This window comes from Mustela nivalis, assembly GCF_964662115.1.
Source record: "Mustela nivalis genome assembly, chromosome: 4".
In the NCBI taxonomy this organism is placed as follows: domain Eukaryota; kingdom Metazoa; phylum Chordata; class Mammalia; order Carnivora; family Mustelidae; genus Mustela; species Mustela nivalis.
In genome coordinates this window covers 28071361-28088643 of record NC_139023.1, presented here as the reverse complement: position 1 = coordinate 28088643, position 17283 = coordinate 28071361, and the positions used below count along the sequence as shown (strand labels likewise).

Below are 17283 nucleotides of genomic sequence, written 5' to 3'. Positions count from 1 at the left end.
TCACAGATATTTTCCTTTAGTGGTAGAGAATCCGCAGTGTCTCCCTGATCCGACAGAAACCCCCGAATGTGGGGTGTGGTGTGGGCGATGAAAGAACTCACCTGAGGCAGAACATGGGAGACAGCAGCTTATTCAGTACACCACAGGGAGCTGCGGGGGTGGGGGAGGGGACTGTCTGCCACGAGGCAGCCGGTGGGGGTTGTTTTTAAAGGGGGAAGCTGAGGAGGTCTGGGGACATATGGAATTTCTCCCTTTTTTGGTAATTGGGCCTGGTTTTAAGTAGCTCATTGTTCAGTTAAGGCTTATGGATATTTTCAGGGGGGTTCCTGTTGGACCTGCCTGTATTCAGCCTGGGGGTTACCTTGGGCCCTTTTGCCGGGGTCAAGTTTCCCTATCGCTCAAGCCTGTTCCTTAAAAGCAGCCCTCTACAGAATCCATCTTTTTTTTTTTTTTAACTTTTTATTTAAATTCAGTTAGTTAATAGTGTAATACTAATTTCCCTTGTGCAGTAGTGATTTTTTAACACTTCCGTGCATCATCCAGTGCTCAGCACAAGTGCCCTCCTTAATTCCTAACGCCGATTTCTCCCATCCCCCACCCACCTCCCTTCTGGTAACCATCAGTTTGTTCTCTGTACTTAAGAGTCTGTTTCTTGGTTTGGTTGTGTGTCTGTCTCTCTCTCTCTCCGCACCCTCTCCCCTACCCTTTGCTCCTTTCCATCTTTTGAGCAGAGAAGGAATGTGGTGAAAGCTGTGCTTTAAGAATATTGGTCTGCTCGAGTCTTGGGAGTAGCCTCTACAAATGGGGTAGATATACCTCTCTTAATCAGTCCAGGGCATTACTGGGGGTAGGTGCAAGGGACAGGAAGGGGTTCATAGAAGAGATGCTGTGAAGAGGAGCCCAATTAAATTTGGTGAACTTTCTTGACTTTTGAGCCTTGGAGAATGAAAGTACCACTGATAGAAATAGGGAGCATTAAATTCACCTCAGGCAGGATGAATTGGAAATGAGAGCGAGACAGGCATCCAGTGGAAATGCCTCACAGGCAAATAGGAACACGCTACGGGAGTTCTAGTTGGATGGAAAGGCTATAGTAAGAAATTTTGAAGTCATCAGTCTGGTTAGAGAGATTTTGAAGTGAGGAGTTTGACTTAAATCCCCAAGGGAGAGAGTGGGAAGAGCTAGAAGTCAGAGCTTTGAACCCAGAGGATGGCAAACACCTCCTTCAGCCTCTGAGTTGACTTGACAGGTTCCCTTAGACAGATGCTGCCCCTCTTTCTTCTGACATCTCAAGAGTATTTGATACATTTCTTGGATCAACTTTAGTGTTCTTGTCTAAACTCTACGTTCTTAAGATTGTAATTCTAAATTGGTCAGACTAGAGATTTTCTTCTCTTCTAGTTACCAAGTCTGAACAAAAGACATTTAGGTTCAGAAGTCTAGTTTTCTAATAACAAGTATATCTTGGGTGCCCGGGTGGCTCAGTGGGTTAGGGCCTCTGCCTTCAGCTCAGGCATGATCCCGGGGTCCTGGGATCGAGCCCCACATCAGGTTCTCTGCTCAGCAGGGAGCCTGCTTCCCTTCCTCTCTCTATGTCTGTTTCTCTGCCTACTTGAGATCTCTGTCTGTCAAATAAATGAATAAAATCTTTTTTTAAAAAAGTATATCTTGAACAAATTTAAGGCTCTTTTGACTGACCAAGAGTTCTACTAGATGATGGAATTTTTGTTTTATTTACTTTAGGGAGAAAAGTAACTCAGAGTCTTATCCTGATAGTAGAATTGTCTTCCATTTTATGTGAGCCACAGAGGAAATGGTTGGGGCATGCTGCTCTCTGTAAAGAGAAACTTAAGCTGAAACCTGAAGAATTCTGAATTCTGTTCATTACCAGAATTCTTCAGTGACTTTGTCAATATCCATTTTAAAGATCTAGAAACAAAACTAACTTTTTTTTCTCCTTTATAAGATGATGGGACTCAGACAAGAAAAAATTGGGTCTATTTCATTTTCTGATACTCATGTCTGATCTAAAGCTAACCAGAAAAACTGATGTATTATGTGGAAAACTAAAAATAATAGGAAAAGCTCATGGTTTTCATTTTAAAGTCATGAGCATTTTACTAAAACACTGCTATGCATCATTTGATGACATTTATGTCTTCCTCATATGCCAGAGATAGAGAGGTGTGATTTGATACAGTCTTACCCACCCCCCAAAATAGCTTAGGAAATAGTATTTTAAAATGATTATATGATGAACAAAGTTCAGATTTCGACCAATTTGAAAATTACCCAGCAATACCAAATTGAGCCAATGGGAAGAATGCTTCTTATATGTATTTTTAAATACAGGTTCTTGTCTATAAATGATTATTGACCTTTAGTGCTAGTTTAAAGTTGGTCATTGTGTTTGTTTGCTTTTCTAAGTTCTAAATAAGTTCTAATCCTGATTTTCTCAGTCAATAGCTATATTTAGCCTTCGGCAAATTTCATAAACCCCACTTCCCTTCATTATGAATATAATAGTAATAAAACAGTAAGCGATAGAATCTAGCCCTTTCTAAGTGCTAAGTGAAAGGTTAGTAGTAACTGTTAGCTGGAGTTTGCCACATTATCATGTTATTTAATCAATATTTGAGAACTCTGTAGGATACTGCATGATATTTTAAAGATTAAAATTGCATAGTGGGAGACCCAGCATCATTTTTTTCTCAGGTGTCCTTTTGGACATAGTCCAGATCTATTTTAGATGATTAGCATATAAACTTACAGTTATAAGATGCAACATTCTGTTCAATTGTTTAAGGTCTCTCCCAAAATACCACTTCATAATTGCATTTCATAATAGAATCTCCTAACTCTTTGTCCTTTTATCTGTTAGTGTATGTAATTTGCTTTTGTTTGGTATTGCAGAATAAATAATACCTTTCTCCAAGAACAAGAATTTGTTCTTGGAACAAATTACAAGGATAAAAGGAAGTAAAGGTAGGTTATAAGATCATGCCATGTTGATTTAAATATACTAACTTAAATTCCTGTGAAATACAAAGCCATCACTTTAGAGAACAAATTATTCCTCAACAAAATTAAGGTGAAAGTATGAAGCCATTAAATTGTGCAAGCTTTTGGAAGAAGCATATTAACATTTCTGTGGAGATAATTTGATTCTTATTTGTAATATGTGGTCTTTCACATGGTGCTTGTCTTTGGGCAAATATCTTGGGAAATAAACACTAATATAGGAATTAAACATTTAAACTTTATTATACCTCAATTAAGTTGGAATGAGCTATTACGGAAAACCTAACTTTCTCAATATTGCTTTTCAAATGACAGTCATTTATAAAGTTTTAAGTTCTGTTGCAAAGATAATAGAAGTGTGTTGAAAACAAGACTATTAATCACTTAACAAATTTGAGTGCCTTACTGTGTTGTAGGCACTGAGAGCTTGAGATTTAAAGGAAAAATGGATTAAAAAAAATAGATACAGTGCCTTCCATCCAGGACCCTACATTATTTTTTGATCTTTAAAAATCACTGTCTTGATTTTAGGAGTTTCAAAATACTGGTGAATGTTAACCTTTTAGGGTTATCTCATAAATTCATGAATCTCATAAATTTATAAAATTTCATGCTTCTTAAAACAAGACTAAATATCAGTGGCCTTCTAAGGTAATCGGCCTTTTGTGTGATGTTAGGCGAACGTGATAACCACTACACTACGGAAACGCCTTTTGTGTGATGTTTTCGAAAGTGATGGTTCTTCAAATTCGCTTTCTAATATACAACTAAAACATTTTTTATTTGGTGGTCAGTACTAAGTGACTATAGCTGAAGTAAAGCCTGCTTCTTGAGAGATGGTCTCTGGAGCCACCAGCTTTGTTTTAAATCCCAGGACCGCTTAGAAGCTTGACCTTGAGCAAGTTACTTAACTTGCCAAAACCAGTTTTTCTCATTTGTAAAGGCAAGGGGGGGTCAGGGATCATAGTTCATTACAGAACCAACCACATAACATTGATACAAAAATTAAATCAGCTGGTGAATATCAAGCATCTGATAAGTCTTTGCTGTTATATGCAATGATTATTCATTATTTGCTCATTATAATATTTTTAGCATTTTATGGGAAAATGCTAAAAAAAAAAATCAAAGAGAAAAATTTGTTCATAATTCTACTCTTTCTCTCTTTAAGTTTGTTAAAACAAGAAGTAGAAGTTTATATTCTCCACCCTTCCTTCTTACCCCTCCCCGACCTCCCACCTCCCACTCCAGTGGAATCACTGTTAATAGTCCAGCATGCCCTTCCCTATGTTTCCCAAGGCTTATGCAGCAGAGCTGTGTGATCTTGAACTCTTAAAGGAGTGAAATGGGTCTGGAAGTTTGCCTGAAGGAGGGATTGTGAGAGCCACGTTCTGTCCAATGAGAGTAGTTCAGAAGCACAAACAATCAAGCAGATGCAAGAAATTCTAGCTGAACATTCAGGCTGTGGGAGAAGAAGGTCTGCTTACTAGTTTTAATTCTTTATTGGACAAGGAAGTATAGTCTCATTTTGAGTCTACCACAAGAGAAATCTTCAGAGCTAGTTAAATGTGGCAGTGAGCATTGTCACTGGCTGGCAGTTGCTTTCACACACGTGCTCTCTCTTGCCCTGTGTCTTTGTGCCCTGACTGATACACTGCCCCACCTTTCTTCACCTGAGTCATTCTTGGTCATCCTTCAAAATTCACCTCCTCACCACCTAAACACCCCAACTATTGGCTCTTGTAGTAAACTGGGCATCCTTAGCTCTCTTTTATGAAAGTACTTTTTGTGTGTCTTTTTCTAATTTCAATCATAACTTATATAGGGTGGGGACGGTATATTAGCCATTTGTGTCTTCTTAGCACCTAACATAGTAACTGGCATAAATTAAGGTCTGTAATGTTTATTGACCTGCAAATTAGGTAGTTTTTATGTCATTAAAGCCTCTTTTTCCCCCCCCAGTCTAGAGAGTAGCTAAGAATTAGGTAGTTTTTTGAAATCCTGGTGTAGACTCCAAATAGGGAAAAATGAAATTAATTATGAAATTGACGTCACTTAAATTTGGTTCCAATGTAGAATAAATAAACTTGTCCTTGAGAGGAATTGTACTTCTTATGTTTGAAAGAAAAATAAAATTCCTAACCCCAAGAGTCAAGTCTGGCTTCTCCTACTATCTTTACAAATTCTTGGCAAATTTTCCTTGTAGCTTTCCTCATAGAAAAAGTAGAGGCCATGAAGCATGAATTATGTTACTCTGCATCGTTCACATTTTCACCTTTCAACTTTCTTCTGACCTCAGAGGAAGAGGCAACTACTCCCTTTATTGCAATAGGAGTCCTTTCCTCTCTTGTTAATCTCATTTCTTATTTCGTCATAGCCTCCACCAGCATCTCCCACTCAGTGCTCTGTCTTCTACCTTGCCTGTTCCATGGACTCCTTCCCTGCAGGTCATGTTCATGTCCAGTTAATCTCATCCTTTATCCTTTGTCTTACCTTTCATTGCAGTGACTACCTTTACCCTTACTTCCTTTCATAGAGAAACATGAAATATTCTACTTCTGAAATATTTAACTTCTATTCACTCTCTGATTCATGGAGGTCTCACTTCCTTTTTCACACTTCCAGTAACAATTTCACTCTATCAGCCTTTTCCATAGTCAACAGACATCCTAATCACTGAATGCCATAGGCTTGGCCCCTTTACAACTTCACTATGATTACTCCCTATTTAAAGTTTCTTTCTCCCTAGATTTCTCTGGTATTACTTTCTCTTGGGTGCTCTTCCACTCCTTTATTACCTTAAAGTCTTTTTCTGTAAGGAATCTCATGTCCTTACCTGGTGTCACCTGCCCACATTTCTGTCTGGACCCATGAGCATAAGATCAGAACCCTCAAATTCCTGCACATCCTCGGTTTCACATCTTGCTTCAGATAAAAGCTTTCCAATCTCTGTTTATTATCTGCCTTCTCACGCATCAGTTGCTTCGAAAATTTGAGAAGTAGTGAAAGGCACCATTCGTCATCCCATCATATAAGTTAGAAACTGTAGAGTCATGCTTGATAACACCTTTGCATGTAGTCCAGTCATAAAATGTGGTGTAGTAAGTCCTAAAACATATAGGAAGTCAAAAAATCCAAATATGTCTTGAATTACTCTTCTGTTTATCCCTGCTGCTACCTCCTCAATTCTGACCATCCTCCTCCTTCTCCTGAATTATTTAAATAATTTTACATTGGTTTTGGCCATTCCTACATCAAACTAGCTGGACACCCAAGGTCCACTCATTATTCTGTTACAGGAGTTAGTAAATAGAAGTAGTATCACATCCTTCTTCTTCAGGTGAACCTTGTGACTCCCCATTTTCTATGGAATGAAATCACTACTCATAGAACTGAATCACTACTCATTAGAACTGAACCTTTGAAATATGACCCATACTTGTGTTTTTGGATGTTCTCTCTTACTTTCTTCCATGAAGAGTGAACTGGTCTGTACAAACTCTAGAAAAAAGAATGATAAGGACAAAATCATTGATTTTACCTTTCTCCATGAACTAACCAACTCTTTAGGTAATCAAGGATTTCCTTTAGTTGGATTCAATCTGGTGCATTAGATATTTGGGGAAAATAAGCCCTGAAAATGTATTTCTTCAGTAGCCCCTGAAGCTAGATATTTTTTGAAATAACTGATACAATTCTATAGAGCAGAAAGTATACAAGTGTTGGCCTAAGGTGGCATTTCTATTTATTCTGATGCATAATTTAGAATATAGCTGTCTTCCAGGCATCTTTGACAATGAGTTTGAATATTTAGCTCCACAAATATAATTGGAACTAAATCTTTACTTTTGAAATAAGTGTATTTTTGTCACAAATACCAGTTCTTTATGGTTATTTGGTAGGCAGTAGGGGAATGGTACAGCCTTCCTGATATTGGTTGGTGACATTGTATATGAAATGCTGTTTAACTCGTCTAGAGGATATTCCGTGATACAGATTTCCTTGTTCTACTCTAAGGAAATGCTTTCTGAAGCACAGTTCAGGCAGGTTAGTATGAAAAGGCATGAGAAGTATGGCAAAAACTTTAACATAGAACAGGGTATTTAAAGCAAGACAACCTCGAATGATGTATCTTTCCTTTAAAATTGAATATATATGGGGGCAAACTACACTTTTGAAAAGGGTTAATGTTTTCCATCCTTCTTTCTAGCGACCAGCTGTGGCGGACTCAGGACTGTTTTACCAGTAGTTCTATTAAGTGATAATTAGAGGTGTTCATGGTAGTATAATGATTTTTAAAATGTCGAGTATTTTATTCATTTTGTTTTTATTTTACTTCTTTGGTGTTTTGTTGAATTCCTTCTACCAGTCAGACAGGAAGCGCTCTGAGAGTGCATGTTTCTGGTGCATTTCCGGATCCTTGATACCTGCAACAAGAATGAGCGCCCAGGGATTGAGATCTATGTGAATTAACCCAGCAGATGTTCATTTTATTCCAGTTACACTCAAACGGCATAATAATTCAAAATCTCCTGGGACAGAAGAGCTGAGAAATAGGTTTCATGAGCTCAATAACTAAATTTTCAGGTGAAGCAAATTCTGGAATTTAGGTTTTCTCTGCCTTCCCTTTTAACATTTAGTAGATTAAAATTCACCCTAATTCTTTAACCATGCTTTAAATTACACACACAACTTAAAAAATAAGATTACGTATGTTTCTATCTTCATATCCTCTTTACGCTTTTGTTTCCCCCGATGTCAGGAAAGAGAAAAAATATGTCGACCAATGCTGGAAAGATGTTGCTGTTGGGGACTTTATTCGCCTTTCCTGTAATGAGGTTATTCCTGCAGACATGGTCTTACTTTTTTCTACCGATCCAGATGGAATCTGTCACATTGAGACTTCTGGGCTTGATGGAGAGAGTAATTTAAAACAGAGGCAGGTGGTTCGGGGATATGCAGAGCAGGTAAATAATGTGTTCTCAGCTGGTGACTTATTAACATTTTTCTTTTCAGAAGATTTTCCCAGGTACATATAAGGAAATTTTTAAATTCATGTTTACAATTACAAAATAGAATCCCAGAAGACTTAATCCATTTCCAGCTATCTGTGGAAGTGTTTTATAGATAATAGAATAGAATGACTTTGAAGTTCACATATTTTAGTCTGGCAATCCTATATTTTTTGGAACTAAATTAAAGGAAATGGAATTATTTTGAAATTTGGAGAATTATTTTGCAGTGGAAATAATCACCTTCTGTTCCTAAAATCTGTAATTGCAACTATACCTGGACCTTTTGAGATTCGTGTAGCTTCTCGTGCCACAGAGCTTCTAGACCTTTCTAAATCCTGCTGTGATGAGGGAAACAAGAATTTGAAAGTTATGTTAACATGAGTTTGAATGAATTCCTGCTCTGCTGTTTAATTACTTTGTGACCTTGGGCAAATCACTTATTCAATTTATCAGCTTATCTTAAAATAGAAATAATGTGTCTGCCTCATAGCTTTGCTGTGAGAGGTAAATGAAGTAATATGCCTAAAAATGTCATGCGTGGATACTGCTTACATGCCAGTTTCCTTTCGCTTTCTCTGGAAACACTTGAGATGAAGTATTATTTTAAAATTTAATGATCTTTTTAAAACTCAACTGTTAAGTCAGGTTTCCTTCGTCTAGTAAACTAACAAGTGTTTTAGCTGCATAAATGCCCTGATCTTTAGTAAATTTCATACTCTGACGGAACAATGGGCCATGTCTCTGTGTCTGGATTTAATTTAGATCTTGTGATTGATATGCCTCTCAGCTTGTCATTGTCACTTTTGTGAGCATTTATGTAACTAAAACATTGGTAAAAATCTTACACAATTTGAGGTTCTCAAATTGTGTAAGTACCAGCTTTGAGGGTGACGTCTGTTGATTAATCATCACTCTTTGGGTTCAGTTAGAGTCAGCTGGGTTCAGTTCAGGGTCAGTGCTCTGGAATCCCATGACCTGGTTTTCAGTCCTGTTTCTAAACACTGCCTTGTGTGGAAACCTATAGCAAATTATTGTTCTTCTTTGTGCCTCTCTGTCTTTATCTGTTAATTAGACCTAACTATAACACCTACCTCATGGGGGTTTAAAGAAGAAATTAATATATTTAAAGTACATAGTTGAGATTCTAGTACATCAGAAGAACTCAAAAACTGATTAACAAATCAAATCATATGATTATATAACTCGGATTTTTCATACATCTGCTGTGGTATGTTAATACATTACAAGCTATATCAGTAGCATTTCTTTTATTAGGCAAACATTTCATAAAAAAACAAGGAAATGAGATAAAGTTCTCATGGCTTATTCTTCGCGAATCCATGCCTGTGTTCTAGAAGCACACTTTGCTTATTTGCTCACTGGTTTTATCAAGCATTCTTAAATTCTCATTCAGTCCATTAGAGAATTTTGTAAGATGCTGCTGTCCAGATTATTTTTAAATTTTTGAATAAAGTATGCTGGGATTAAATATTTATGTGCTCAGAATGTTCATTTGTATGCTTAATCTCAGACACTTCCTGCATGATTAAAGAATAACAACAGAGTATCTTCAGCTTTTCAGTGCTTTCTATGTAAGAGAGTGTTTGCTATAGGAGTAGAAGGTCTCCTTTGCAGAGTCCTGCATGGATTCCAGTGTCTGATTCAGATCTTCTTATTACCAGTAGATGCCTATGAATGTTCTGGGACCAGTCCTACTCAGTCATTTGTGATTATGCCTGTACTTTTCTTCATTTTCTTCATTTGGGTAATTCATGACATAAATTTTGTGGCAAGAATGAATTAGATTTATCTTAAAGAGCTGGTGGGAGGATTAAACACTTAAATATCAATTTTGTAAGATGCTGATGTCCAGCTTATTTTTAAATTTTTAAATATAAATTTCAGGGTTTAAATGTATATGTGCTCAGAATGTTCACATATATGGTTAATGCAAATGAAGTGGTATACATTAAAATGTCATCTTTTTGGCACTGACTTCTTCATGTGTTGTGATTTTACATGTATAAATAGTTACTTATCTTTTTTTTTAGGACTCTGAAGTTGATCCAGAGAAATTCTCCAGTAAGATAGAATGTGAAAGTCCAAATAATGACCTGAACAGATTCCGAGGCTATCTGTGAGTGATACATGACTTACCCTCCTTGGTGTGAGTGAAATTGTGTATTGCAATTATATTTAATTAACTCAGTAAAATTCTTGTGTCTGTATATCCAAGTTAAATCACCAAAGGCCATGTGTTTAGCCATCTATTAATTTAGCTTTATCTTAATCATTTAGTTAAATATTTACTTATGTGTGATTTAAAAACAATAAGAAAATCTTGTTCTTAAAAAAATTGTAAAAAGTCTCTGTTAGTAGTTTGAGAATGTTTTCCACAATCTCTGTAGTAAGCCCAAGACATGGTGTTTGGAAGGAGGTGTCTGGAAAGAACTGGCAATCTAGGTGACAGGATAGTGTCCTCCTGCAGAATTAGAGTACCAGGTGGATATTTCTGGTTGGCAAAAGTTAGCCAAGGATTTGGAACATGGGTAAGAAAAAGTATGGGAAGTCATAACAGTGTTCATTTTGAAGACATCTCGTGGCATGTATGTCCCTTGTATGCTAGAATTTGAGGTCTTACCTAATTTCAGCATAGCTTTGGCTACTTAAGTGCTTTATGCCTTGAACCAAGTTATTTAGTCTTTTCAAGCTTCAGTTTCCTGAGAGGAAAGAATTTAAGAGGAGACAATTAGACCTGCTTCATAGTGGTGATCTTAAGAGAAAATGGTAGAGAAAATTTCTAACACCAGAGTTACCCTGATTCCAAAGCAGACAAAGACATTTAAAGAAAGACCAGTATTCTGCATGAACATAGATGTAGAAATTCTGCACACAATTATAGCAAATCGAACCCCACAATGTCAAAAGGATAACACATTGTTACCCAGTGGGACTTATTCCAAAAATGCAGGGTTGATTTAATACTAGAAAATCAAGTGATGTAATCTACCATATTAATAAACCATAATAAATTGAAAAAGAAAGACCACTTTTCTGATCATCTCATGGATGTAGACAAAGCATTTGACAAAATCTAACTTCCATTCTTGCAAACTGGAAATAGAAAGGAACTTTCTCAATCTGATAAAGGCATCTATGAAGAACCTACAGTTAGAGTCATTCTTAATGGTGCAAGACTAAAGGCTTTTAAATGTTTTTCCCCTTAGATCAGGAGGAAGACATGGATATTTACTCTTACCACTTTTATTCAAGATTGCACAGCTGGTTCTAGCTGGTGCAGTCAGGCAAGGAAAGGCAATAAAAGCTATCAAATAAGAAAGAAATAAAACTGCCTTTTATTTATAGATGGTTTTATGTTCTTTGTGGAAAATCTGATAAAATGTGTAAGAATTTAATAAGTGAATTTAGGGGTGCCTGGGTGGCTAAGTGGGTTAAAGCCTCTGCCTTCCACTCAGGTCATGATCCCAGGGTCTTGGGATCTAGCCCCACATCGGACTCTCTTCTCAGCAGGGAGCCTGCTTCCCCTACCTCCTCTCTCTGTCTGCCTCTCTGCCTGCTTGTGATCTCTATCAAATAAATAAATAAAATGTTAAAAAAAAGTAAGTGAATTTAACAGTGTTGTAGGAAACATCAACATATAGAAATCAATTGTATTTCTAAATATTAGCAATAAGCAACCATATATTGAAATTTTTCAAAATACAACTTATAATAGCATCAGAAAAAATGAAATACCTGAGGATAATTCTGACAAAAGATGTGAAAGACCTGCACCCTCAAAACCATGGAACATTGCTGGGAGAAATTAAAGACCTAAATAGTTGGAAAGATGTATGTTGTTCATGGGTTGAAAGACTCAATATTCTTAGGGTGTCAGTTTGTCTCTAAATTGATCTGTAGATTTAGTGTAATCCCAATCAAAATCCCAACATGGTTTTGGGGTGTTTTTTGTTGTTGTTGTTGTGTATTTTGGTCTTTTTTTTTTTTTAAAGAAGGGCAAAAGACATGAACAGACACTTCTCCAAAGGAAGCATACAAATGGCTAACAGACACATGAAGAAGTGTTCAACATCAGGGAAATTCAAATCAAAACCACATTAAGATACCACCTTATACCAGCTACAATGGCAAAAATTAACAAGGCAGGAAACAACAAATGTTGGAGAGGACGTAGAGAAAGGGGAACCCTGTTGTTGGTGGGAATGCAAGTTGGTGCAGCCACTTTGGAAAACAGTATCGAGGTTCCTCAAAAAGATAAAAATGAGCTGCCCTATGACCCAGCAATTGCGCTACTGGGTATTTACCCCAAGGATACAGATGTAATGAAAAGGGGCACATGCCCCCTAATGTTCTTAGCAGCAATGTCCACAATAGGCAAACCGTGGAAGGAGCCAAGATGCCCTTCAACAGATGAATGGTTAAAGAAGATGTGGTTCATATACACAATGGAATATTACTCAGCCATCAGAAAGGACGAATACCTATCATTTGCATGGACATGGATGGAACTGGAGGGGATTATGCAAGATGAAATAAGACAAGCAGAGAAAGCCAATTATATAGTTTCACTTATGTGTGGAACATATGGAATAGCATGGAGGACATTAGGAAGGGAAAAATGAAGGGGGCGGGGAACCAGAGGAGAAGATGAATCATGAGGAACTGTGGACACTGGGAAACAAACTGGGGGTTTCAGAGGGGAGAAAGGTGGGGGGGATGGTTTAGCCCAGAGATGGGTATTAAGGAGGGGACGGATTGCAAGGAGCCCTGGGTGTTGTATGTAAACAATGAATCATGGAGCACTACTTCAGAAACTAATGAAGTGCTATATGGTGACTAACATCACATAAAAAATAGAAGTAAAAATTAAAGAAATCAACAAGTTTATTCTGAAAATTTATATGGGGATGCAAAGGACCTATGTTAACATAAAACAACTTTGAAAAGAACAGAGTGGGAGGGCTAACACCACCTGATTTCAAGGCTTCTTATAAAGGTACAGTAATCAAGTTAGTGTTGTTTTGGCATAAAGACAGACCAGGAGATCAGAAGACATTGGAAGAGTATAGAGTCTAGAAATTGATCCACACATTTACAGGCAACTGGTTTTTGTTATCCATTAATGTGCCTTTGACAAATGTACACAAGCAATTTAGTAAAGAAAGATTACTGTTTTCAGCAAATGATGCTGTAACAATTGGATGTTCACATTATAACAAATAAACTTCAAGCCCTACCTCTCAACCGTGTAAAAAAACTTAACCAAAAATGGAGCCTGTGGTTAAATGTAACCCTGCTTACACAAAGAAGAGACATAAGGGATATCTTTGAAACCTTAGATTAGGCAAAGATTTTTTAGATACAAGACCCAAACCGCAATACAGAAAAGGACAAAAAATACAAAAAAGAACTTCATCAAAATTACAACTGCTTTCTCTTCAATGACACTGTTAAGAGGAGAATATTCGCAACGCATGCATCAGATGTAAGACTTGTGTTCAGAATATGTAAAGACATCTCAAAACTAAGTAATAAGAAAACAAACACTACAGTCTTTTAAATGGTTAAAAAAAGCTTGAACAGACACTTCACTAGAAAAGCTATGTAGATGACAAATAGCTATGTGAAAAGATACATGTTAAAACCACAAGACTACAACTGCTACAGTTAAAAAGACCCAAGTGTAGAAGCACTGGTGAGTGTGTAGAGGATCCCACTTGTGGGACCATATAAAGTACCATATACCACTCGTGGGACCATATAAAGTACACTTTAAAAAACAATTTAGAAGTTTCTTAAAAAGTTAAACATGTGCCCACTGTTCGATCTGGCCGTTCCACTTCTAGGGAGTTAGCTAAGAGAAAATAAAACATTTCTTCATACAAAAACCTGCACACAAATATTCATAGCAGCTTTATTTGTGAGAGTCCAGAACTGGAAACACCCAAATGCCCATCAGCAGGTGCATGGATAAACGAATTGGATACCCATACCATGTAATACTACTCAGCAAAAAGGAATTCACTGGTGATACATGCAACAGCATGGGTACGTCTCAGAATATCACGCTCATCCGTGAAAGAAGCCAGGTGGAAAAGAATATATACTATGTGATTTGATTTATATAATTTCTTAAAAATAAAAGCTAATTTATAGTGATGGGAAGCAGATGAGTGAGTGAGCATCTTAACCAAATTTCTGGAACTGGAGTCCTGGTCTACCTTGTCAGCGTCTTTCTTCATCCACGTCGGACATAATTTTTTTCTTACAAGACACATTGGAACATCATTTGCTGCTGTGGGTACTCAGTCTTGCCACAGAGCCCTTACCTAGTTCTAGGGCCCCAGTAACCTCCTGACTCTCCAGTTATCACTTGACTCCAGATTCCCTAATGCCGTGTTTGCCTGCTCTTTGTTTTTTACATTCCCGGTGGGCTTCTCTGATATGGGTCTATTTCAGGTGTGGTGCTTTACTTTCTGATTAGCATGGTCTGACCACTGGACTTGCCTTCCTCTTGGAATCTACATCCAAAAGATGGCTCCCTGTTTCCTCTTTCTCCCTCAGTGATTGGACTTCCCTGGGTCTGCTCTGTTAACACCTCAATTAAGAGCTGGCTTCTGCAACGTGCAGGGAAGCATTGAATGAGTCAGCCCAGGTACATACAATGATTTTATGTGGAATTATTTTTATCTACCAGACTAGCTTCTTATCCCTTACCTGCTCTGTGGTCTGTTTTCTAAAATCAACCAAAATTGAGATGCTCGCTTTCATATGGTGACTTTTCTAGTCTTACTTCCAGGCAGAACTGACATTCTCCCTATTTGTGCCCACAGTTATACTGAATATCAGATTTCTGTCGTAATAATATCTATAATAATTGTATTACACTTACATATTTCTTTTTTTTTTTTAAGCCTCGCTCCCCCCCCTTTTTTTTTTTAAGATTTTATTTATTTATTTGACAGACAGAGAGATCACAAGTAGGCAGAGAGGCAGGCAGAGAGAGAAGGGGAAGCAGGCTCCCTGCTGAGAAGAGAGCCTGATTCGGGGCTCAATCCCAGGACACTGAGATCATGACCTGAGCTGAAGGCAGTGGCTTAATCCACTGAGCCACCCAGGCGCCCCACACTTACATATTTCTTTATCAATCACCTCCCCTTAGACCACAAGGAACCAAGACTGTGTGTGGTTGTCTGTCCTCAGCATCTGAGTGGGAGTGCTGGGCATGTGGCAGATGTAACCTAGCTTCTTCAATGGATGAGAGCTCTGTGTGGACAGTCCGTGCTTCATATAGAGTCCAAAGGTCCCACATCATTAGTGCCAAATATATACCTATCAAGGGCAGAACCTGTTTAATGCCGGGCAGACACAGCTAGGATGGGAGTTAGGCTTTGATCTAATGACAGTAACCTAGAGTGCTGTAATGGTGAAAAATAAAGATCCCGGGGCGGGGGGGGGGGGGGATCTAAAATCTTACCGAGAAACTTTGGAAATGCTTGTGTATGTTAAATAGGTTCGAAGTTTCTGGGGATAGTGAATCCTAGATTGATGAGGATTGTGTGCTCCTTGTCTGGGAATACTACATGAAATGTGAATGTTGGGACTTAAATTCTTCATCTGTAAAACCAGGAAGTAGAATTAAATTAAGCCCAAGGACACTACTGACCTTCACTGTGACTCTGTGGTTGTCTGTACATAAAACCACATACACGAAAGAATGTAAACATCTCTTAAAGAAGATGTTTACAAATTACAGGAGTGAAGGGACAAATCAATTTTCTTTGTCGTTTGTGGTATGAAACCTTCTTTGAAGAGTATTTTTTTTTCCTTGCAATTCCAGATAACAATTTTCCTATATGTAAGAAAAAAGAAACAACTTACTGACTGAAGTATATTGCTTAGAAAACAGTCTAATTTTAATGCTGAAATTAAGAGGGCATTTTCAAAATAGGTGAAATACATTACTTTTTGCTTATTTAAGAAAAATTCCAGTTATTTTTCAATTTTTGCCACTATTATAACTTAATCAACTAATTACTTTGATAATTTTTAAATTGTTTATTGCAGAAAATTTCAAGCATGCAGAAACTGGAAGAAAAAATATAATGAACACCCAAAGGCTCTCACCCAGTTTTAACTATTTCATAATTTTGCCAACTTTGTTTTAATTATCTTCCTATTTCTTCCCTCTTTGCATTTCATTGTAAATACTTCACTATGAATACATAGCAGTAAAGAACCAGAACCATAACATTATTATCACACCTAACTACATAAAGAATAATTTCTTGTTATCATTTAATACTTAGTTTTTGTTCAGACTTTTCCAGTTATCTCAAAAATTTTTTTGTTGATATTCTAGATATCAAAATTTTTTGTTAGATATCCTAACCAAGATCCGAACAAGGTCTGCCCATTTCATTTAATGGTTGACATGTCTCTAAATTTTTCCTCCCAAGAAATTAGGCCAGTTAGCCTGTAGAATGTATCCCTTTCTAGACTGAGCCGCTTGCCTTCTTCCTGAGTTGAGTCCTCCCTGCTTCTCCCTGTGCCCCCTTGCCGTCCATTTGTTGAATAAGCCAGGTCATTTCGCCCGCGGTTTACTGCACTTAGATTTTGCAGACTGCATCCTTGTGGTGGTGGTGAACCTTGTTTTCCGGCCCTCTGACTTCCTGTAAACTGTCTAGGAGCACTTTCTTTCTTTCCTTTTTCTTTTTCTTTTTTTTAAATTTAATTTTATTTTTTTGGTGTCTATTCATTGTTTATGCACCACACCCACTGCTCCATGCAATACGTGCCCTCCTTAATACCCACCATTAGGTTCACCCAACTTCCCACCTCCCTCCCCTCCAAAACCCTCAGTTTGTTTCTCAGAGTCCACAGTCTCTCATGGTTCATCTTCCCCTCTGATTTTCCCCAACTCCCTTCTCCTGTCCTTCTTCTAATGTCCGCTGTGTTATTCCTTATGCTCCACAAATAAGCGAAACCATATGTAATTGGCTCTCTCTGCTTGACTTATTTCACTTAGCATAATCTACTCCAGTCCCATCCATGTTGATACAAAAGTTGGGTATTTGTCCTTTCTGGTGGAGGCATAACACTCCATTGTATATATGGACTATATCCTCTTCATCCATTCATCCGTTGAAGGGCATCTTGTCTCTTTCCAGTTTGGCAACTGTGGCCATTTGCTGCTATAAACATTGGGATATAGATGGCCCTTCTT

The 17283-nt window shown here is 37.6% G+C and overlaps 1 protein-coding gene across 6 annotated transcripts in view; it reads left to right on the top strand.

Annotated features, from left to right (window-relative positions):
• ATP10D (ATPase phospholipid transporting 10D (putative)) overlaps positions 1-17283 on the top strand; it is a 105157-nt gene that overhangs the window by 31740 nt on the left and 56134 nt on the right. For all 6 annotated transcript variants that reach the window (XR_014311075.1, XR_014311076.1, XM_082728358.1 and 3 more), the window contains 2 exons: positions 7784-7988; positions 10088-10173. Coding sequence is in view for 4 of the 6 variants with exons in the window: in XM_082728358.1 (XP_082584484.1) it covers positions 7784-7988; positions 10088-10173 (291 nt within the window). In the remaining 2 variants the exon portion in view is untranslated. The remainder of the gene's footprint in view (positions 1-7783; positions 7989-10087; positions 10174-17283) is intronic.